The sequence below is a fragment of the Carassius auratus genome, chromosome 43 (assembly GCF_003368295.1).
Source record: "Carassius auratus strain Wakin chromosome 43, ASM336829v1, whole genome shotgun sequence".
NCBI classification, from domain to species: Eukaryota; Metazoa; Chordata; class Actinopteri; order Cypriniformes; family Cyprinidae; genus Carassius; species Carassius auratus.
The window spans coordinates 13,018,437-13,041,757 of record NC_039285.1 but is presented as its reverse complement, the minus strand read 5'-3'; the positions used below and the strand labels follow the sequence as shown (position 1 = coordinate 13,041,757).

Here is a 23,321-nt window from a genome sequence, read left to right as displayed (position 1 = left end):
GAAACAGAGAAAACACAGAGAGTGGGCACTTTGGAAAGGTTTACTTAAATCAATATTACCTTTAATGCTTTTTTCAAAATGTATGTTCTTTTTCTATACTAAGCTGACAGATTCTTTATCCAGTGAGATGTTGAATGGATAAAGCTAATCTTTACCCAAACTGGACAATCCTGCTTTAAAAAGAGCAACATTTTCTCATGCAAAATCCAGAACTCTGTACATGTTTACACTGGTATTCAGACTAACCCATTCAATTAACTTTTAATGGTAGCAGCTTCTTGAATGTAAAAAAAAAAAAGAAGAAAAAAAAGGAGGAATATACCTCAAAGGGCACTTTAGCTTCTCGGATATATGCGTTTTGGCACAGAATCCCAAGCTACAGTAAACATGTGCACTGTTAACTACAGGTGCAATTAAACTGCAAATATTTACAGGGAAAAGAGGAACGTACTGGTGCTGTGCTGGTGCGAGAAAGTCAGTCTGTGTGAATACATTTGAGAGAGGCAGCTTTGTGTCAGACACATTACAGTGTTGATCACTGCAACACCATATACAGTGGAAAGTAATTTAACATATCTGCATACCATTGCATTAGATAACAAAACATATGCTCGTATATTAATACAGAGAAACCACAGGTGAACTACTCATCTAAAAGAACATTCTTCTGGTAATGTTTCTCGAACATTTGCTCAAAGTTATTTAGTCTTTCAAGGAATAGTTCGCCGAAAAATGTAAATTCTGTCAGCATTTACTCAACCTCGAGTTCTCCAAACCTGTATGTCCACATGACAATGATGTACTAAATACTGAAGAAGGTTTTCCTTTGTGTTTTTGAAAGGTTTTGCATACAGACGACAACATTGTCAAACTGATCCCTGTTCAATCGAATCCATGTAAACGGTTAAAACACTGTATTAATCATGAATAGTTTACACAAATTCATTTCTCAACTTTTTTTATTATTATTTTATTTATTTATTTATTTTGTTGCGTGTGTGTGTGTGTGTGTGTGAAGTTTACATGGAAACAATAACAGTACCGTTTAAAAAAACCTTTTGAAAAACGTTTGCATTTTAAGGCCCCCAAAATGCTGTTGTCATGTGAATCATCGGCCAAAACATATATATATATATATATATATATATATATATATATATATATATATATATATATATATATATATTTTTTTTTTTTTTTTTTTTTTTTTAGCTTTTTTGTTTGGTTTTTAGTTGAAAATGGTGCCGCCTAAAAATTGTTGGTTACCCACATTCTTCAAAATGTCTTATTTTATGCTCAAAAGAAGACATTTTGAAGACTGTGGGTAACTAAACAGTTGTTGGACCCCATCGTCTTTTATAGCATTAAAAAAAAATGAAATAAAAATAAAAAACAATTATGGAAGTTAATGGGGACCAAAACACTGGTTTATTTTTGTGTTCTGCAGAAGAGAGAAAGTCAAACAGGTTTGGAACGACATGAGGATAAGTGGTGATTTTCATTTTTGGGTTAACTATCCCTTTAGTAATGTTCTTACAACGTTAGCACAAAACCTTATCTATACATTGTTCATGGAACTTTTAAGTTGTTTTTTTGTCACATTTTTTAAACATTACCACTTTGTTCTCCTTTGATGTAAGTCTCCTAACATTCAAATAACTAAGAACAGACGTTTTTAAAACATTTAAAAAAAAATGGGACATTCTGAACGTTCAGAGAACATACAGACACAACTTCAAGGGAACGTTAGTAAAACGTTCCTAGGACGTGTTTTTGTTGGCCGGGTATGAACATGATCCTTTGAAAACCAGAATGCATCCAAATCCAGCTGTTTTTACCTTTTAAAACCTAAAGAATGTCATTTTTGTGAAATGATTCACCTGAGAAGTGTGCTTATTCTATCTCTTTTGTTTATGCAGGCCACTTGGTTTGATATTTGACATTCACACATATTTGTGTGTCTAAAGTACTGCTATACTTTTTGGGGTCACTGTCAACTCAAAATCAGGCTCGGGGGGGCCATTCAACCGCTCAAGTCCATGGAGCATTAAAGTCTTTCAGTAGCTGTCTTTGGTTGCGCTTCAGCACGGTTGCGTTTAGCTGGTCGTCATTGCTTCTGACGGAGATGGAGGAGCCTGTTCTTGCGCCGGGGTTTCTGGACAGACGGACTCAGATGTAGCGGATGTACTGAGATCTTGAGGTTGGGATTGGAAGACCTCATCTTCCTCTCCGGCTCGTAGCCTCTCCTCCTCCACTAGTTTGGCCGCCAGCTGTTCCTGGGCCTCGATCTCCTCTGTGGTTGGGATGGAGTTCTTCTTAGGTCGGCCTTTGGGCTTGGTAGGAGCCTCGTGTCCTCCTTTTAGCACCTAGAGAAACATGGACACCCATTAGCTGTGAAAAATGATGGCCTAGTCAAAGGTGAGGATGGTTATTACAGTGTTTAAGGGATGATATATAGCCATATGGGCTGGCCGTTTGTGCCCGTTTATCTCAGAGGTGAACGCTCTGTTGATCTTTTGTTCCTGCTTGAGAGGTTGATGGTGCTGACGTAGACCAGCACTGTCCTTTAAATCATCACTCGCACAACCAGCAGCCCGGGGTCTTCGCTGTTACATGCACCGATTGTATTGAGTGCTGCTCAAAACTGTCTTAATGGATTTTTAATGATATGTCTCAGAGTTTTCATTTCCACACAGGATGCTTTGGTGGATGTTCAACACAGATGATTTATTAATACAAGACGACAGTACTCTGACAGACTAGGCTTGTAATGTCGTCAGTCCTTGCGGTGTTAGCCTTGCGCGAGCTCTTCTGACTCACCATTTTCTTCCATTTCATGCGTCTGTTCTGGTACCATGTCTTCACCTGGAGCTGTGTGAGTCCCAGAGACTGAGCCAGGTCCAATCTGCACACACATACAATAAAATCATGAATTCAGAAAAGGTGCATAAATGAAATGACAAGTTATGGTTCTGTTCCATAACATGCATCGTGCTGCCTAAATATCAAGTGCATGAAGTCAAATATATATATATATATATATATATATATATATATATATATATATATATATATATATATATATATATTCCTAAATCTTCTGTTGATCTTCTGAGGACTGTTATGAAGCTATAGGCAGTAGTGACCCAGGTTTAGGAGCGGCGACTATGAATGGCATTCTGACCCCAAAAAACCCAAAGCAAGTTGACTGCAGGGATGACAGGAAATTTCAGAACTGGAAGTAACTGACTGAAATCCTAAAGTCACCTGTTGTCTTAAGCACAAAACCAGTGGTAGCCATCTACAGTGCAGATTAATATCTAATCACTGTAAAATTCCCAAAGCTGGCATGACATATCCAAGGAGTTTGCCAAGCTGTGAACTGAAGAGTCTTCCCAGGCCGAATGTAACAGCAGACCTCCCGTGGAATGCCATCACGCTTTATCTATACAGGACACAGTAATCCAGTCATGGAGCTCCTGACCTGCCCGAAGGCAGAGGTTCGTATCGGGGCTGTTCGGCAGGCAGCGCATGACTAATGCAGCGACTGGTCTGCTGTAACGTGAGGACATGAGAGATGGGATTTAAAGGCAAGGGAGATCTAGATATCAAAAGATTTCTGCTCCATCATTTCAAAGTGGCTCACATCAGCCAAGCAGGATTACGCACCTCCTCAGTCGAACCTCTCAGAGAGTCATGTGACTGTGAGGTGCAGTGTTCTTCTGGAAATGAGCAGATTAACACTTGCTCTTAAAATCCCTTGACTCCAGACTTTCCCCGCCTCATTCTCTTTATCTGTCTATTATCTAATGTTCCTCTCTTTTCTTCTAAGTTGTGTTTACAATGGATGAAAGTTAATGTCCTTGAAAAATAGTATTGTGGCAGTACCACGGTAAAGTATCAGATGCTAACACTATGGCAATTGATTTGATCACATCTTGTTTATAATATCCCTGTCAAAATATTCAGTTTTGATTGGGACATTGCACCTAATGTTGATCTCTTACACAGCTTTATGTATTATTGTGTGGTTTATTTTAATATTTACACATATTTAGCAAAATATATTATAGTGGGCATACTGTAGATATTATAACTATACATTTATATAAAATATATATCATCACCAATCTAGCTATCTGTCATTTCATGCTGCTTCCTATGTATTAACTCACAGTAAGAAAAGCACCTCAGTGTTTTTGCTTATTATTCTTTACACACACGCACACACACACACACCCACACACACACACGCTGCATTCCAACGCCGGCACATTCCTTGCAACTATGAGCCTAATTTATCTCAGTTTGGGATCTGACATTTATTCATAATTATGATGAAGATGATTATAATCATTTATGTCCCATAAAAAAAAAAAAAAAAAAAATATATATATATATATATATATATATATATATATATATATATTAAAACTTCATGATATAAATCATTATGTTTTTCATTGCTTTCATGTTCTGATCGTGTGGCCAAAAACAGCACAACACCTTCAGGTCGTCTCTGAGATTGACGGAAGACCAACCTGAGCCCCATTCCTCAAACCCGCCAGGAGACGAGGAGTTTCCCTCGCTTGTTTCTCATTCAGCCATGAATAAATGAGTTGATTCCTGAGGCAGAGCTGCAGGCCGTGATGTGTGTGACAGAGTGATAGAGAGAGAGAGAGAGAGCGTAATCATGACCTTTCTATGAACTCAGCAGCCTTCAGTCAGCTGACCGACCTCGACAGGAACCAGAGAAACAGACCACTCTCATGCCAACTTCTCATGTGTAGCTTTGCATGTTTGTTTCAGGTTTAGTTTTGTAATTACTGAGTAAATTACTTTCTCTGATAAATTAAGGATGGATAATATGTTGTTACAGTAACTATATCAGGATCAGTCATAGGTATTTATATTGCATATTTTTATTCTTATTATTTTTCCTTTATTATTTATTTATTCCTATTATTGTTTATCATTGTAAGTCTGATTTAGCTCATGAAATTAATTTCAGGGCCTGTTTGTTCCATAACATTATTTTCAATATTGTGCAATTAAAACTTAATAATATAAATCATTACTTTCTAAATCACAGCATCTAGAGAAAAAAAAAATATTTCTTTTAATATGGTTATTATTATTTTTTATCACATATTATTATTATTATTATTATTATTGTTATTACTTATGAAAGTCTGATTTAACTCATATTAGAATGAAACAATATCTTTTTTTATATATTTTTTTTCCAAAAGTAAAAAAAAAGTTACAAGTTTAGATTTACACTGATAATCAAATCAGCTATTTGATAAATAAATAGCTAAATATATATTTATACATATTATATACAAAACAACATCAGAAACAACATCTTTCTTATTAAAAGAAAATAAATGAAAACAACTATTTGTGAAACAGAAATGAATAAAAGTTGAATGAGTAAGAGGAAGTCTGGCGGTGGATTTCTTTACTCTGTACGTCTGCTGGTGCCGACAGTTTTCACACAATTATGTCTGACAGCTCCTTTCCCGCTGGAGGACAGGATGCATCCTTAGGCTATGTCTGACCAACCACTCAGTGTGTGTGTGTGTGTGTGTGTGTGTGTGTGGCAGACAAACTCAGAATCATTGTAGGTGGGACAGAACTGATCTTGTACTCAAATACAACTTTTGAGCCATAATGGAAAAACATCAACTCCGGCCAAATCTAAACGCAGAGCCAAACTGAAATGGAAACTGTATTAAGTCCAAAAAATGTCCCATGAGAGAAGACCTATGACACATAGATTACATCATTTTATTGTACAAAGCCACAAAGTTGTTTTAATACACCTGTGTGTGCTTTAAATGATTGGCATGGAATCATTGTAACACATTTCTGCTTGCTGTTCTTGGCCCGTGTCCCTGTTGTCTTGAATGGGGAAGGGTTTCTTTTAAAGGCTTCTTTTGCAATTCAAAGCATGATCAAAATGTTTCTGTCGTTAACTACAATGCTCTGAGCCCTGTAATAGTTTGGCTAACAGTGATTTGCTTATTATTATAAGTGTATATTTCATGTTCAGTATGCATTTAGAATTATTTTCATTTATAGTTTCTTTTATAAATATAAATATAAATATAAATATAAATATACTGTTTTCTTAAAATCAATATCCTGTGTACTTTTTAATGATAAAGACTTGTAAAGATTTATTATTGCATGTTACATTCCAGTCAGTCCCACATTATTATTATTATTATTATTATTATTATTAACGCAAATTATTTATTTATTTATTTATTTTTGAAAGTTGAAACACACACACACGCACGCACACACACACACACACACACACACACACACGCACGCACACACACACACACACACACACACACACATCCCAGCGATGCGAGGGCTCCTCGTCAAACACTGACCTGTCTGGAGTGGAGAGATATTTCTGTTTCTGGAACTTCTTCTCCAGGCCCAGCAGCTGCAGCTCGGTGAAGATGGTGCGGCTGCGGCGGGGTTTCTTCAGCCGCGGCGAGCTGTGCTCCGTCTCTGATTCGCTGCTGATGCTGAGGGGCGTCTCGCTGGCCCTGGGCTCGGAGGTGAGCGGGTGCTGGGGGGACAGAAGGGGCAGGTGAGGAGACGGCTGAGAGACCTGCGGGACGCTGCTGGGCGGCTGGTGTGTGATCACAGACAGGAGAGGGTACGACCTCAGAGGAGCAGAGCCTGCTGGAGCAAACAATCCACACAACACTTCCGTTAATACTGATAGAACACACATATTGATCCTTTTCACTGGCAGAAATCATTAATGAATCAAGAATGTCCATTTTGAGGAACATTGTGCAAAAGTCAAAATATATATAAAGTTTTTTTTTTTTTTTTTTTTTTTTTTATCTTTCATTATCTTCTGCCAATTTGGATTGTTCCAAACAAAATTAAAGACATGTTCATTTGTAATATTTGATCATATAAAACCATTTTGGTGTGTCCCAATCCATTCCTAGAAGTGTGTGTGTGTGTGTGTGTGTGTGTGTGTGTGTGTGTGTGTGTGTGTTTATTTATTTATTTATTCATTCATTCATTCATTCATTTTCATAATGAATGTCATGTTCCATTCAGAAAAATAAGTGATTTAAATTAAAGTATAACATTTATAACACAATTACTGTGCTTTCTTGGTCAACATGAAATAAAATTCCTGTTTGTTTATTATATATACATACATACACACACACACACATAATATATATTATATTAAGATTCTTCTTCGCACATTATGCAAAAAAAAAAAAAGATAGATAGATAGAAGTAATTAAGAAGCTTTATTTTTAAGAGTGTGGCATCTTGGTGGAAATCATGAATGAATCCAGCTCTTATCAGGTCTATTAAGCATCATACATGGCTGTAAAATCTAGTTTACAAGCTGCTAGAGTGAGCAGGCTTTAACCGTGAGTTTAACAGCCGTCACGTCCGTGTGAACTCCAAGCGTGTGATGGTGTAGGTAAGGGTAAAGAGTTCTGGTCCGTGTGATGTAAGGTGGCTGAACCAGAGGTCTCTCTGCTGATGTAACCCTGTTTTACACTGAACTCTGGGAGGATAATGACTCTCCTATGACACACACTGCCAGCAACACAATGCACTGTGGGTAATAATTTGTAACCGGGGCATTCGTACCCCCTCCCCTAAGGTTTTAATATTTCAAACTCGCTCCTCTTTGTCTCCTCTTCTTTTATTTTCAGACATTAGCTAGACGCCAGAATCCATAAAATGCAACACAGGGCCCGTCTGAGCAGAGAGAGGTCACATCAGCGAGCATAAAATACCTCCAGGAGAGAGAGAACAAAATAAATAAAAGCTTATTTCATCAAGCCAAAAAAAAAAAAAAGATTTCTTGAGTGGAAGAGAATGGAAGAGTGTTTGGTGAAATGAATACATGGTGTCAAGTTCATTTCACAGGCAAATTGGCTGCGATCTTCTTTAATCCCTGTTAAATGCCGGGGATGTCTTATCTAATCACTTGACTGATGATAGATAAAAAGAAAAAAGACTGTGTCAAAGCCAATTATTTGATCAAAAATCATTTCCTTATTAAATATGGCCACAGGGAAACATAAGCATCAGAAGTTGATTAAATATAAAAAAATGAAGGCTTGTATTTGTAGTAGTTTCTCTGCAAATATTGTTATTCTCTTAAATACTTAAATTGTTGCCTTTTTTTATATTTATCCCTATAAAATTTCTGTCATATTGTAATTATAAATCGGCTTGCAAAACATGTACATTTCACTAAAAGCATGTACATTGTATTAAGTGTGTCTTTTATGCAGATAAATCTGCTCTCGATAGGCTTTTTTTTTATTTTTATGAGCAGCACATATGTTGAATGACAGCACAGGGTAATGAAAGCAGAAGTTTTCCACACACGCACACACATAAATGCACAGAAATGTATGCGCTCACACTCACATGTAAGTCAGGATGATCTCATTGCTATCAATGCAACACGTTCAGGCACGATATCCCTTCTGGCTCATCTGTTTGTCTCTCTTTCTTGCCCTCCCTGTTCTTTCTTCAAAATCAATCCAAAAAAAAATTGAAATTGTAATGTATATCAATAAAAATGCATCATCAACCTGTTAGACCTCTGTCTCATTTACACTATGATAAGCTGTTTAATTGTATCCTAGATCCCAGTTAATTAACAAACTAACTGAAATGGGTCAATGAGATTTTCCTAGGGCCTTATTATCATGATGCTATACTCCTGGAAGTCCTGCTCATGTTTTGGGTGAGGTGGTGTGAAAATTGTTTTTCTAAAAAAGCTGTAGCATTTAATTTGACCTAAAAATCTGCGACAGTTTGGTGTTGCGTTTCCTTGTTTTGACATGCAGGGTACCAGGAAATCTCTTGCTTCAATTTCAACACCTTGACTTGTCATTCATGTGTTGCGAACGATGTGTCAAGGTTTCATTACTCACAGAGCTGTGAAGCTCGTGCTTTCCCCAACCGATGGCCAAAAACCAGTAGCAAACATTGTGCTCTTTCATTTTTTATTTTCCTTGAGTGATTGGATTCCAGTGGCAGATTTCATTTGGCACTCGATGTGCATTTGAACTCTCAGTAACACGATACACTGTGTATTGGTTGGGCCAAGATCGTGACAGATGGTGACAGATCGAATGCTTCATCACTCATTTGCATTTTTTTTTTATCTCTCAGTATCAATTAAAAGACCTATCCAGCAAGTTGGAAGAACAGAAAAAAACACACATACGCTTGGCCTTTGCAAGTGAATGGAAATAGTTTATTTTTCCTATTTTGCCTTGCTGCAGGCCAGATTTTGAGCTCAATTTGCACAAGCATATTGATAATGCAGCTGATGGCTTTTTATCTGGCTCTTGTTTGACTGTTTTGTCTTCCAGGCATCTAACAACATCGCGTCTGACTGTAAAAAAAAGGGTCAGGCTCTGGAAAACATTAAGCTGTGTACTTCTGTCTATCATATTACTTATACATATTTAGACATGAAACACAACCCTGAGAATTGTTCGGCTTCCATAATTACCCAAAGGGAATAAGATCTCACAATAGATATCCATAATACCCTGATAATACATTTCCTTAAATCTGTATAGCCACACCCTCTGGGTTGCATCATGGGAGAGTTCTGACAAAATGCATCGATAATTGTATGTTTTGCTTGAGTGTGTGTGTGTGTGTGTGTGTGTCTGTACATAGACATAATTGGATCTCATCTGAAAGACATCCGCTTGTATTATCTGCAGCAGATAAGTGTAAATCAAGGTGTGGACGGTTGTCTCTCAATCATTTGCTCCTCTAAAGGAAACTCATCCTCCTATAAGTTGTTTTCCAGCGTGCTGTCATAGGAGACCTGATCGTTATCCGTATCTCTTACTTTGAAAAATGCTCCTAAAAGCCTTTCCCGTGTTATGACAAGAGACGTGTCTCCAAACGAAATATTAAAACCTGCTATTATGCTGTGCGAGAAACTTCTGAGTACATAGTTCTACATTTTTTATTTATTTTTTTTTTACTACAGATGATCCTACACAATACTGTGCCAGATGAGTTTTGTTTAAAAAAGAGAAAGCGTGGAATAACACAAGAAAGTAGAGCCGGTTCCCCTTGAGTTTACAGTACATGTCTCCTTCAGAGCGGGAAGTATCTTTAGAGCGTTTGCTCATCTGCAATACATTTCTGAGAGGTTTATCAGATGTCTTTAAAATATTTCTGATTAAGAATGCGTGTAAAACTGATGTCTATCAGATGTTTGTTCTCAGCAGATGCCTTCCAGATGAAACTTGCAGGCATACGTGTGCTATTTGTGCTATTGGACATTTGGAAACTAAGCTTGCACCTTTCTAACTGTAATCATGTGCATATATGATGATTGTGTTTGCCCTGTGTTAAAAAAAAAAAGAAGTATACATTAAACCATCTGGCCACAGACACGACCCAATGCAGAGGTGTTTTGAAGCTGAGTTTTGGCACTTAATGAAATATCGGAGAGGTGATATAGTATCCAGAGAGCCGTGTAATATGAGGATGTATTTAATCTGTCTGAACTTCACATAGATGGGCCCACAATTAAAAATGATCTAGCCTGTCAATGACAGCTGTAACCGAATATTTAACATGCTCGTTTTAATGAGAAGTCAGGGTTGAATTCAGTCATGCTTAAGTTTGGAAGCAGACAGACACTAAAGGAGAAAATAAAGTGGAAAAGAAGCATTTGAATACTTATAATTTTATATGAAATACTTTGACTAATTGACTCTCCTGTTGTTGTGTCTTACAGTGGCTCCTAGTGGTGACAGCGATTACAGTAAGAGTTGTGAAGACAGATATGTGTGAGAGTCCAGGGCCGATGGCCCTTCGGTAAGTGCCAGTCTCAACGCCAGCTACAGTCTATATTAAGCTTTACCATCCATTGATGTGCTGGCATATAGAATATCTCACACCCCTCCGACTTGAAAAGACACAGTGTGTGCAGTGTCCTGATATTTGGGCTGGATATTCTATCCCCGCCCCGGCCTGCCAAAACTCTCACACTGCCATGTACCTCACAGCTGGACGAACAAACAGAAGGAAGCATGTGTGCATAAACGTGCCTGAATTCTCACATACGTTTATGACTTCATACATATTTATGTATACATTTGTGTGCATGCTTTGTCGCGCGTACACATGTATGTCTGTGTTTGATGGGTTGTGTATGACGGAAGCGAGTGACCTGCTAAAGCTATTTTTATCACAATCCCGTCCGATTAGACGATGCGTCTCTGATTTCACAAACTGCACAGCAGGTATGAGGGAGCGAAGATGCTCTCTGTCAACACGCGTCAGGATTGGAGCACGATTCTTTGCACTTTTCTGAACTAGTTTGGAATTTTGCACCCCGACACTTGATGCTAAATTATTCTGTCTGCTAAATGAATAACTGTGTAATTACTGCTAGGTTTCATACACACATCTATTCTTAAAAACAATGCTTCCTAAATAACCATTTTGGTTCCTTAGCTTTTGTTCATCTGAAAAATGCCATATATGTTAAAGATTCTTTATGGAACCATGAAATGTCAATTAAGAACCCATAGGCATAGTGACATAGACGTTTCAAAGTATCGATTTTTTGGGGCATAACCATCATTTTAATATGATCTGGAGACGAATGGTCGTGAAATCTCTTGATGCTTTTGTGTTGTGAAACAAGATCAATATGTATCTAAAAATTATCCAGCAATGCGAAACAAGATTTGCTGTGAGATCAGTCATTCTGGCCTGAAAAACTTGCTTGTCTTGCTACTGAGCAACACTTAGTTTTACAAGTCCGGATTTTATTTGGTCGTATACAGTAACTACTGTAAAGAAACATTAGAAAAAAATGAATTAATGAATGCATGAATGAATCAGCATGCCTGTCAAATGTTAATGTAGGGAACAATCATGTATGAATGAATATATGAACAGTGAGTTCTGAATGACAACTGGAATAATATTTGATCTGGGCTTCTCTGTTTGGAAAATCACTTACAAAACCACAGAGTTGAGTCCTGGCTAAATCTTTGGATGGGTCACAGTTGCTGTGGGAATTCACAAATGTGCTAATTACACGGGTGCTGCTACCAAGTCTGCCATGATGCAATCATGATCTTGAGGGTCAAACTGATGCATTACAGCTTGGATTGATGACATGCCAGGAACACTGTGAACTTCACACAAGGCTTCTCATTATGATGGAATGACATTACACCTGTTGCTTCAGCCTGTCATACCTGACTGCATCCTATGCTGTACAGTCAAGAGTGTGGCAACAGTTCTAGATAAATGTACCGTGGCTTCCCAAGAGTTTGTGTTCCTCAGGGTGAGTAAGAGAAGATGTCATTGTTTTTTTTTTTGTTGTTGTTTTTTTTTAACCACGGATGCTTGACTCATTATAAATGTGACAGTTTAGATGAATGAAACAAATGCAGTTTGGAGAATGTGTGCACACCAAAACCCTGAGGTCACTGAGACAAAAACATGGTAGGCTAAAACGTTTAAAGATGAAATATGCTGAGTGTCATCTATTGTGCCATGATAAATCATCAGGGAGGAGTGGTTATAATCCAATCTATCTGTGGAGTTCAACTATTATCTATTCAACTGTCATGACTCTGGATCAATGTCGTGTGTGTGTGTGTGTGTGTGTGTGTGTGTGTGTTATAATTTTAATTGAATATAATATAGCTCAGTGCATATGGTGGAAATAAAACAAACAAACTAAAACGGTTTATGTGTATTTTGGGGCAGATGAATGTGAGGGATTGATACTAACAACAGCCACCAATCAGACAAAGCTAATGTAAACTTACTAAAATAAATGAAATATGTACGCGTCACGTAAATCTATCACATTGTTTATATATATATATATATATATATATATATATATATATATATATATATATATATATATATATATATTAAGGCAAAAGGTCATTACATTCAGCTGTACCGTTACCTTTTTTGTTTTTGACAGTAGAAGACTTAACAATACATACTGTGTCTACTGAACAATTTAACTCACGACCAACAAACAGCTTTTGAACTTAAATACTTCTATTTTAACTACTATTTCATCCTTTAAATAGGACTATGAACTCAGTACATGTCGCAGAGCATTTCACCGAGGAGTAGCCCACTTTAAAATATTTGAGTTAAATACTGTGTTTATTCTTTTTAGTCGAATTGTTTAATTTTGCATAAAATATTGACAATAACTATGGATTTCCTGGACGTTGCTTCATGTAACGAATTTAGAAATATAATGTATTCAGCAGAACAGTTAACTAGACTTTTAACTACCGCTTCCATAGCCGGGCCGTCTACAAAATGTAGAAACACAATTACTTCAATTAGATATACATATATTAGTATTATTAGTTTCAAAAACCATATTTCTAGCCTACTTTATGTGAAGCAAAAATAGGTGGCACACTTCAACTAAATAGTTACTCTTTAAACTTGTGAAAATAATTTTATTTCTGTATATATATATATATATATATATATATATATATATATATATATATATATATATATATATATAAGCACATTATAAAGGATGCTTTCATCGTTAGATCTTACATTTACCTTGTCAATAATTTATCCTCGATATTTATGACTAACTTTTCTGCTCGATCTCTTAATTAGTAATTGCAATAAAAGAGGGTGAAAAAAAAAGAAAAAAAAAGAAAAGAAACCGTGTTTGTTCACTTACCAGGGCATGAATGCAGAGGTTTGGGTCTGACGATTAAAGAGGGACAAACCGAATAAAGTGAAAGTTTCTCGAAGTAATCACAAGTTTCCTTGGAAAGGATCTCGTCGATCATGAAAGTCTTGTATCGTCTTCTGGTGGCTTTCAGCTGCGCGCTGCTCGCGACTCTCAGCTCGGCTTGACAATGCATAGTGTCCAGATACGCGCCGTGTGACGTTCACCACAAAACTTCTGAAAATAGCCTTCTTGAAGATTGTGTAAAACTTTGAAAGTATGATAGTGATTTAAAACGACATCTCATCTGATCGTCTCTGCGTGCTCTTGCAGCTGTGCTCGGTGTCTTCCGCGCGCTCATTCATGCAGCGAGTGCGCGCTGCGCTCTGAGTCACCGCTATATAAACCAACTCTCCTGTCACTGCACTGAGTGTGCAACAGCGGACACACTTCACGTCAATCACACTCTCCCTCTCTCGATCTCTCCCTCTCTCTGTACAGAACAATGGACCTTTTTTTTCACAGATTCAAGGAAACATTTAATGGAATTGCGGTTCATTTACAGTTTTAATTTAAGAGTATGCAAATCGTCGTCTTCTTCTTCTAGTATTTTTGTTATTGTGAAAAAAAAGTGAAAAATAATATCACATAGCTAGATGCATTTTTTTTTTATCCTTCAAAGTTCTGCAGATAAAACAAATGGGCGACTTCTTTTACAAATGGGAAAGCTGCGCAATAAGCTTAGTCTCTAAAATTGTACATTTGGTCAGCATGGGCCAGATTTCTTTACAAAGATGACGCCTCATTCACAAGAGAAAAGAAGCCGAATGTTATTTATCCATTTATTAATTTATTCATTTATTTATTTTAAAATATTCATAATAAAATACATTTTAACATGGAGCAGGCGTTATTTGCTTACCGAAGAATTAACGTCATTAAAAGTGAAAATGTGACAGGTGATTTAATGATTTCATTTATTGCGGTTATTTTGTGTTGCCGTTGCTTGCTGGAAAACTTCTGTAGATACAGAAACGCTTGTGTGTCTTAAAACTTTAAACGATCGCATAAAGCAACTATTTCACTTGCCAGGACAAGTGGCATCATTCATTCATAAATGAAGGCAAAGTTAAGCGCTTTACCAGCAAGAGATACAGCAAATCAGAAGCGCGTAGCTCTTTTTTTTCTTAGTAGATAAATACATAAATATCTTAACTTCCTAGGCCTAATACATTTTATAGCCTTCACAACGATTATTAGGCTACTAAAGTTATAAAGCCTAAGTTAAGATCATTGACTATGCGTTTGAATTAGATAGGCTTCTATGAAACTAATTTAATTCGTTTTTTAAAGCATTATTAGGCCTACGCTAAATTTTATATGCTGTTGCCTATAATTATTAATGATAACAGCAGGAAGGAAGGGCAACCTAGTCCTTTATTTAATGCTAAAAAAAAAAAAAAAAAAAAAAAAAAAAATGTTTGTGATTTAAAATTAAACATTTACTGCACCATTCAATATACAGTAATCATGCGATCAAATATTCGATTGTCAATAATCATACACTTCTATAAAGAATAACAAAGGCAACGAATTTGTAAAAAAAATAAAAAAATAAAAAATAATATAATTGATAACTGTGCACACGGAAAGCATCATGCTTTGTATTTATCTTAAACAGTTTGTCAGTTTCTGGAGTTGGGACAACGGTAATTTATATATATATATATATATATATATATATATATATATATATATATATATATATATATATATATATATATATATATATATATATATATACATAGAGCATAGGCTACAATTGCGTATTAAACCCGAGTCACAAATTTGCCACCAAAAATAAATACAATAAATAAAAAATAAAAAAATAATAATAATAAAAACTTACGAGTGCAATCTTGTCTTGAATAACTGACATATAACTGTAGAAATACCTAGATAATTTCAGTGGCGTTTCTGAAAAGTTTATTTATTTTTATTTCGTTTTCCCCCAATTTTTTTATTTTATTTATTTTATTTATTTATTATTATTATTTAGCAATATGCATGGTAAAATAAATAAATAAAGTAGCATTAAGCAATATTTCTCTCAGTTGCTTCTGTAAGAGTCGTTCGAAGTGGAATCGACAGGTGCTCGTGAAGTGTTTCTCATATCAGTGTCAGCAAGTTCAGACAGTATTAACCGTGTGAAATGATGGAGGTGAACAGACGTTTCTCTCGGTTTTGTTGCAGAACGAGTGAGAAAGACAGCTCTTTCGCAGCAGCAGCAGCAGTTTAGTTTGACATTGTGATGTTTATTACAGATGGAGCTGCTTTGATGTGCGTGGCGCACTGAACTCCTTCACCGAGCTCAGGCTCGGGTTTCTGCTTTTCAGAGCCGTGGGTCCGCTGTCCAAATGATTATCATTTTCCCATGTATGAGAGTAAATATAACTCGCAGAGGATCCGAGATAACAGCCGTGAGGGATTATGTGAAGGAAATCTCGAGATCTCCTGGAAAAACTTTGAGCTCTTTCTGGTTGGAGATATTGATCAAAGGGAAGAAATGAGAACAACTGCTGCAGGCTTTAAAACAGAGGGATACAACAGAATATCAAGATAAACAGACTGTACAGTGAGAAGAGGATTCATGGGGCACCTGTGAACGATAGATAGATAGATAGATAGATAGATAGATAGATAGATAGATAGATAGATAGATAGATAGATAGATAGATAGATAGATAGATAGATAGATAGATAGATTTCTTTAAAATCATAGGGGGTGAGAAAAGTTGCATACAAGTATAAATATATATATATATAGAGAGAGAGAGAGAGAGGGGGGGGGCATTAAATGAATGTATTTTCATACAACAATATATGGATTTTAATAGAGTGGTAAAAGGCTAGCGGGGGTAAAGGGGCACAAGCAGCCACCGTTTCTGGATTCCGGTCGCCAAGCAGCTCAATCAATTAAGCGGTGAACGCGCAGAGGCTGAGCTCCTCGGTAACGCGTGTCCCGGGACAGCAGCTTCATTAGAACCCGATCCTCCGCAGATTAATGCACAGACCCGGGGCTCAGCGCGCTTCTGCATCCGGGAGCTTTGTGTGGATGTTCGGCTTCACGCGCCCCGGGAGCCGCTGATGGCAGCTAAAGCACTTTCGAAAGGGCAGCTTATGACCTCAGATCGGACAAAGGATTCCGCTGTCTAGTTGTAGCGCAAACACTAGTGGATCAGTGTTCAGTCACGACTGTTAAAGTTCAGTTCAAGTTCTCATGAAACCTTTACTAACATTTATTCTAAAGAATGAAAATGGCACGCTGAAATATTCTGTGGTTATAATATATATAAATATATATATATATATATATATATATATATATATATATATATATATGTATGTATGTATACAGTACAGACCAAAAGTTTGGACACACCTTCTCATTCAAAGAGTTTTCTTTATTTTCATGACTATGAAAATTGTAGAGTTACACTGAAGGCATCAAGGGCTATTTGAGCAAGAAGGAGAGTGATGGGGTGCTGCTCCAGATGACCTGGCCTCCACAGTCACCGGACCTGAACCCAATCCAGATGGTTTAGGGGTGAGCTGGACCGCAGACAGAAGGCAAAAGGGCCAACAAGTGCTAAGCATCTCTCGGGGAACTCCTTCAAGACTGTTGGAAGACCATTTCGGGTGACTACCTCTTGAAGCTCATCAAGAGAATGCCAACACTTTTCTGTTAAGTATATAATTCCACATGTTTTAATTCATAGTTTTGATGCCTTCAGTGTGAATCTACAATTTTCATAGTCATAAAAATAAAGAAAACTCTTTGAATGAGGTGTGTCCAAACTTTTGGTCTGTACTGTATATATATATATATATATATATATATATATATATATATATATATATATATATATACAGTGGTCCATGGCAATTAGGCTTTTCACTCTCTCATGATTAAAGACTTAACGTTTTAAGTTTAAACAGACGTGTTTATTTTGGTATTTATAATTAAATGATAGTTTATACATGCAAGCAAATATGCATGAATGATGTCTTATTCTGTGGAGCTTTTCATTTGTATGATAAATACAAGCAGTATAACCAAACTGGGAATAAGACTGGGAATACTGATATATATATATATATATATATATATATATATATATATAATTTTTTTTATTGTATGGTACCACCCTATTTTAGCGAAATAATGTTTAAGTGGGATCTGTTAGACTTGACCTAGCTGGTTAGACTCGGTAGATCACCTGACCACTACAGAAGCAGTTATCACGCGCCAAAAACCTGCTTGTCCAAAAGTTAACATAGCTTTTCAAAGATTTTACTCCTTTGCAAATCTTTTGAAACCTGTCCCACTTTATATTAAGCCTGCATTAGAATCCATACATAGAGAAAAGCATATAAATAAATATACTTACATAAAGAAGAATAATTATGACTATACATGCTTCAAATATGGCGCAAACTATAGACTACTGAAATCCCTGTTAGAGCTCCTGAACAGTTAAAAAATGTTTTTGTTTTTTTGTTTTTTTAAATGCTGAATTAAAACGATTAAAACTGCATTTATATGATGTAAACAAATGTAAGAGTTCAACAAATTCAGACAGAAAGAGATCAGTAAACAATGATTTTATGAAACCAAATGTTGCACTTGATAATAAAAATGGCAAATTTACAAAAGTATTAAAACTAGTTATTGCTCCAAGTTTACAAAGACTGTCTTGATGAATAATAAATCTCATCCCCAAAAGAGGGACGTAGAAAGTATACACGCAATCAGTAAAAAAAAAATAAAATTAAAAACAAAAAAGCACGTATATTAAACATGAAAGCACCCGAAAACTAGTTTTCTATTTTTCAAAATGAGAAATCCTGAGAAATTACAAATGTAAAAAAAAAAAAAAAAAAAAAAACACGATCATATTTTGTTCTTTTCTGCATTTTTGTTGCTTTACATACAAATATATTTCTCAAAAATTACATTCTTAAAAATAAACATAGGTGTCCCCGAGATCAAAATATATATTTAAAACAGGCCAGCACATAAAATGGCCAACTTATTACTGGTTTTGAAGTTCTTTTTTTTTTTTTTCAACTTTCAATCCAAATGCCTAAACTTCATTGTGACAAAAACTTGCTTTTTTTAACAGTTAAGATGCAATCCACAAAATAGAAAATGTAAAAATCTTGGAGGATAACAAAATCTTATTAAAACAGTTGGTAAAAAAAAAAAATAAATAAAATAAAAAGAGAACTAAAATGCAACTAAAGCTGGCGTTTAAAAGTGTTTCCATCGTCCCTCTCTGGAGTCTCTCCGTCGTTCAGGAGGGTAATTCCTGTTGTGTCCTCCGCTGTGGTCATCATGGTGATAGAAGTCACCTCGCCGATGCCGGTCATAGTTGTTCCCGCCGTGCCGTTGATCTCTGCCATGATGGTTGTTATTGTCCTGGTGAGGGTGGCGATGACCGCGCTGGCCGGAGCGATCCTGCTGCCAGTGGTTACTGTCTGCTGGACTGCGCAGCTGCTGCATGCCCTGCTGGAGACCTCCACTGAGCTGGAGACACTGCTGCATCTGAACCTGCCACATGTTGTTCATCTATTACAAAAAAGGACAAACAGTTGAGAGGAGAGTTTAAATACTTCACAGCATATTATAGACGTGACACTGGAACAGATAGCATCTTAATACTTCACCCAAAGTTTTTCTTCATCTGAGCAGATCTGCAGAAATGTAGCATCCCATCACTTGCAGTGAATGGGTGCCGTCAGAATGAGAGTCCTAACAGCTGATCAAAACATCACAGTAATCCACACCACTCCAGTCCACCAGTTAATGTCCTGTTTAATTAACACATCCATCGTCAGGACATTTTTAACTTTAAACCATTGATTCTTGCAAAGAAAAAAAGAGTCCATAATCCATAAAAACACTTCCTCAAGTAAAAAGAACAAATTTAATAAAATTTCATCTCCTATCACATCCATCCACATATTACTTTAGAACGGTAGGTTTTTGCTTATAAACAGTGATTGATCTGTGCAGATTTCTCTCCCGATTCAGACAAAACAACTTTTTCCTTGGAGGAAGTGCTATTTTGGATTATGGACTCGTATTTTACCCAGAAACATCAGTCTGGGTTTTTAAAAACGTCTTGATGATGAATGTTTTTCTTTTCTCAAGATCTTAATGGATTGGAGTGCTGTGGATTATTGTCATGTTTTAATCAGCTGTTTGGACTCTCATTCTGACGGCACCCATTCACTGCAGAGCATCCATTGCTGAGTAAGTGATGCAATGCTACATTTCTCCACATCTGTTCAATATACAAACCCATCTTGGATGAGTACATTTTCAGCAAATCTTCATTTTTAAACTTCTCGTAAATGTCCTTCAGCAATAAAGTCAACTTTTGGTCTGATATTAATGAACAGATTTTGAATGTAGGAACCCGAGCATGAGCAGAAGTGTTAGTAGAGGTATTCTCACCATCGCCTGTCTCTGCAGACTGTCAGGTGAAGAGAAAGATCTCTGTAAATGCTGCGGAGGAGAGTAGGACGGAGAGCCCATCTGCTCTGGGGTTCTGCCAGAACAGAAAAGTACATCAGTTCAGGTTAAACCCCTAGAAACAAGACAGAACAAGATCCATGTACTGGCCAGGATTTCTAAATTTGATTACTATTTTCAACATAATAAAATTTGCATATTAAAATGTAAACACATTTTACATTTCAAAATAGAAAACTGTAAACTGTATTTAAATTGTAATAACGTTTCACAGTATTACTGGTTTTATGTATTTTTAATTAAATAAATGCAGCCTCTGTGAGCTGATACTATCCACACCGATCGTTTGTGTGGCTGTGCACATAATCATTCTGCACAACCCTAATATTATACACTTGAATGAAATGATTCCTCTTAATATTTTTGATCCATAGTAAATGATTAATGTAGTGATGAAATCAGAAACCCTCCACTTGAAGAAACGCGATCACAAATGGGATGTAAACAGTGATGGGTCTCAGCTGACAGGATCACTTGAAACATAACCTCTAAATCACTCCTTTAAATCAGAAGTTACCTTCCGCCGCGGTGACCAGGTGTGTTTGCTGGACTGGGGTTTTGAGAGTTTGCTGGACTTTTGCCTTCCTGATTAATATGACTGCTGCCTGTTAAAAACAACTCGGATTTAGATGACCGTTCATCTGGTTCTTACACGGCTGGGCTCAAAAGATGTTTCATAATATGCTCAGTCAATTAAGTTCTTTTGCATGCATTAATCACTCAAAAAATGACTAGAATTAAGCAAGCAAATGGCATCGAAATTCCAGCACAACCTTTGTTTTATCATCTCTACTACTATTATCAAACATCACGTTCTTAAAGATGATTGTGGAAATGTTGTGGAAACTCATTAAATGACTTGTTTGTGCGTCTGTGCTGAAATGTTAGACAGTGATACATCTCTAATGAGCACAAAATAAATAAAGCAAGATGAAATGTAAATTCCTACCGGCTCTGAACTTTATGTTGAGCTGCCGTCCGTACAGACGGATGCCATTCAGCAAGTTCAAGGCGTAGGGCACAGACACTTCGTGTTTGAAGTTTACAAATGCAAACTTCTTCGATTTGCCATCATTGTCTTTAGGGATTTTGACTTTGATCAATGGGCCAGCCTTTTGGAAAGAGAAATGTGTCAGATCTCTGATTTCTGTTACTTAAGCCAATTCACTACAGACACAAAACCATTGACAAAAACAGCACTTGTCGAATTTGCTTTCAAAAAAAAAAAAAAAAAGTTTTTTCCTGCACTCATTCAGAAACTAAACTTGGAAATATTTATTCCCAGTTATATTGCAATGGTTTTTACAGAGACATTTGTTTATATATAATTTGCCTGATTAATATAACATTATATTTAAAACAAATAATAATAATACGGTCTGTTAAAATTATATAAAAAAAAAAAAGAGAGACATATCCATATCTATTCTCTGTAGAAACCTGTCGCTGTAGTATATCCACAAAATAAATCAAGCATTTTGAACCAGGCTTCATCAATGTTTCGCTTTCTGTTCTTCTAATGTATGCAAGTTATGCATATTTAAGTATATCATGGACCGTTTGCATATTTCAAAAGTGTATATCAGAAGTCTTGTAATACAAAACAATTGACGTTAGCTTAAAGTTCTGCGATTAATTACATAACTGGGGAACTATGATGATATTTATTAGTTACAATTTTTTTGGCCTTAAATGTAAATGAATGACACAATTAAAATAAAGACGAATGAATGACGACATAGACAAAAAAAACAACAACTTAAAATAAACAACGAGCCAATATCCGTTATATTTTTGAATAATTGTTCAGATTATTAAGCGTAAACGTGTTCGGAAATGTTCCAAAATAAACTAACGTCACCGCATTACAGAGAATATTTCATACATTTTTGACACCTCGGTGATTTGTTCATAAAACATGAATCCACTGTTTTCAATAGGGTCGTCTGCAAATAGATAAAACATAAATAAACAGCAGTATTTCACTAGCATTAGCAAGCTGATCAACGAAACTGAAACACTCACCTGTAAAAACAGCTCAAATATAACTTCTTCTGTAACTTGAGGGTCCAAATTCCCCACAAACAAAGTCCGGTCAGCCTCATCGGCTATTCCCATTTTGCAAAATATTAATAATCTAGCCGGTTGATTGCGTTAGCTTATCTTAAATTTATGACCAACCCATCTGCCTACTGTAAAACGCCTGTGCCGTGTGTGAGCAATAACTGTCGTGATGAACAGCAGCTTCACGACAGTAGCAGTTCCAGGAAAAACCACAGGGAGCGCAATTTCGCCGTTTTAAGAGTACAGTTTACAATACCTAATTGTCCGTAAGTGTTGCATTTTTAAAATTGAACTGATCATATGCAGTGTTGCATAAAGTACATTTTTTTTTACATTTTTTTAAATCTTAAATGTACTTATTTTTTTTTATGTACTTAAGTATTGAAAGTAAAAGTAAAGTTAATGAAAAATGGAAAATAAGCAAATAAATATGTATATACAAACGTTCATACACAGTTTGAGTAGCAAGATTGTCTTCATTTTTAACAATCTCTTCATTTCGTATTTTTGGATAAGAATAAGAAGCACTTAATCTGGTTACTAGTGTCTTTCAATCCAACATAAGAAAACATTTCTGTAATCTGCATCGAAAATAGCATGTATTTACAAAGTTTATGTATCTCAGAGGGGACATGGATTCATTTAAACTGCAGATACAGATGTGTAAATAGGCCTAATGTTTTGTTTTTAATATAAAACGTTGAATACTGATATTTTAAATAATTTAAAATATGGGGGGGGGATTTCTGCATCTGCAGAAAAACGGTACACTTTGTGTGATGTAGATAAAGTTAACTAGGCCTACATTAAATTAAAAGAATCATACAGAAGCATTTTTGCAGTCTACAACTTAGAATGCCTGAAACTTTCAGTTTTAATAGACTAAAATAAATGAAT

The 23,321-nt window shown here is 36.1% G+C and overlaps 2 protein-coding genes across 3 annotated transcripts; both read right to left on the bottom strand.

Moving 5' to 3' along the window:
• Positions 1–1,226: 1,226 nt before the first annotated feature.
• On the bottom strand, positions 1,227–14,144 carry LOC113061744 (homeobox protein BarH-like 2). 2 transcript variants are annotated; one of them, XM_026231147.1, is made up of 4 exons: positions 13,769–14,144; positions 6,411–6,711; positions 2,821–2,905; positions 1,227–2,366 (listed from the first exon to the last, which is right to left on the bottom strand). In XM_026231147.1, exons 1-4 carry the CDS (start codon positions 13,953–13,955, stop codon positions 2,097–2,099), a joined length of 843 nt encoding a protein of 280 aa, XP_026086932.1. In that variant the 5' UTR covers positions 13,956–14,144; the 3' UTR covers positions 1,227–2,096. The 2 variants fall into 2 exon arrangements, with proteins under 2 accessions (XP_026086932.1, XP_026086933.1); XM_026231148.1 differs by having other exon boundaries at positions 6,411–6,708.
• Positions 14,145–18,409: 4,265 nt separating this feature from the next.
• On the bottom strand, positions 18,410–22,582 carry LOC113061743 (RNA-binding protein 7-like). Its single transcript, XM_026231145.1, has 5 exons — positions 22,386–22,582; positions 21,310–21,472; positions 20,878–20,965; positions 20,283–20,376; positions 18,410–19,391 (listed from the first exon to the last, which is right to left on the bottom strand). The coding sequence occupies exons 1-5, from the start codon at positions 22,476–22,478 to the stop codon at positions 19,074–19,076; spliced, it is 756 nt and encodes a 251-aa protein (XP_026086930.1). The 5' UTR covers positions 22,479–22,582; the 3' UTR covers positions 18,410–19,073.
• Between the last annotated feature and the right edge of the window lie 739 nt (positions 22,583–23,321).

Coding starts and splice junctions, on each gene's coding strand:
- LOC113061743 (XM_026231145.1), bottom strand. CDS start 22,478: ATGGGAATAGCCGATGAGGCTGACCGGACTTTGTTTGTGGGGAATTTG. Junction 20,377..20,877: donor CCTGGTCACCGCGGCGGAAG/GTAACTTCTGAT, acceptor CTGTTCTGGCAG/AACCCCAGAGCAGATGGGCT. Junction 19,392..20,282: donor GTCTGCAGAGACAGGCGATG/GTGAGAATACCT, acceptor TTTTTGTAATAG/ATGAACAACATGTGGCAGGT.
- LOC113061744 (XM_026231147.1), bottom strand. CDS start 13,955: ATGCATTGTCAAGCCGAGCTGAGAGTCGCGAGCAGCGCGCAGCTGAAA. Junction 2,906..6,410: donor TATCTCTCCACTCCAGACAG/GTCAGTGTTTGA, acceptor ATGTGTGTGCAG/ATTGGACCTGGCTCAGTCTC. Junction 2,367..2,820: donor GCATGAAATGGAAGAAAATG/GTGAGTCAGAAG, acceptor ATGTTTCTCTAG/GTGCTAAAAGGAGGACACGA.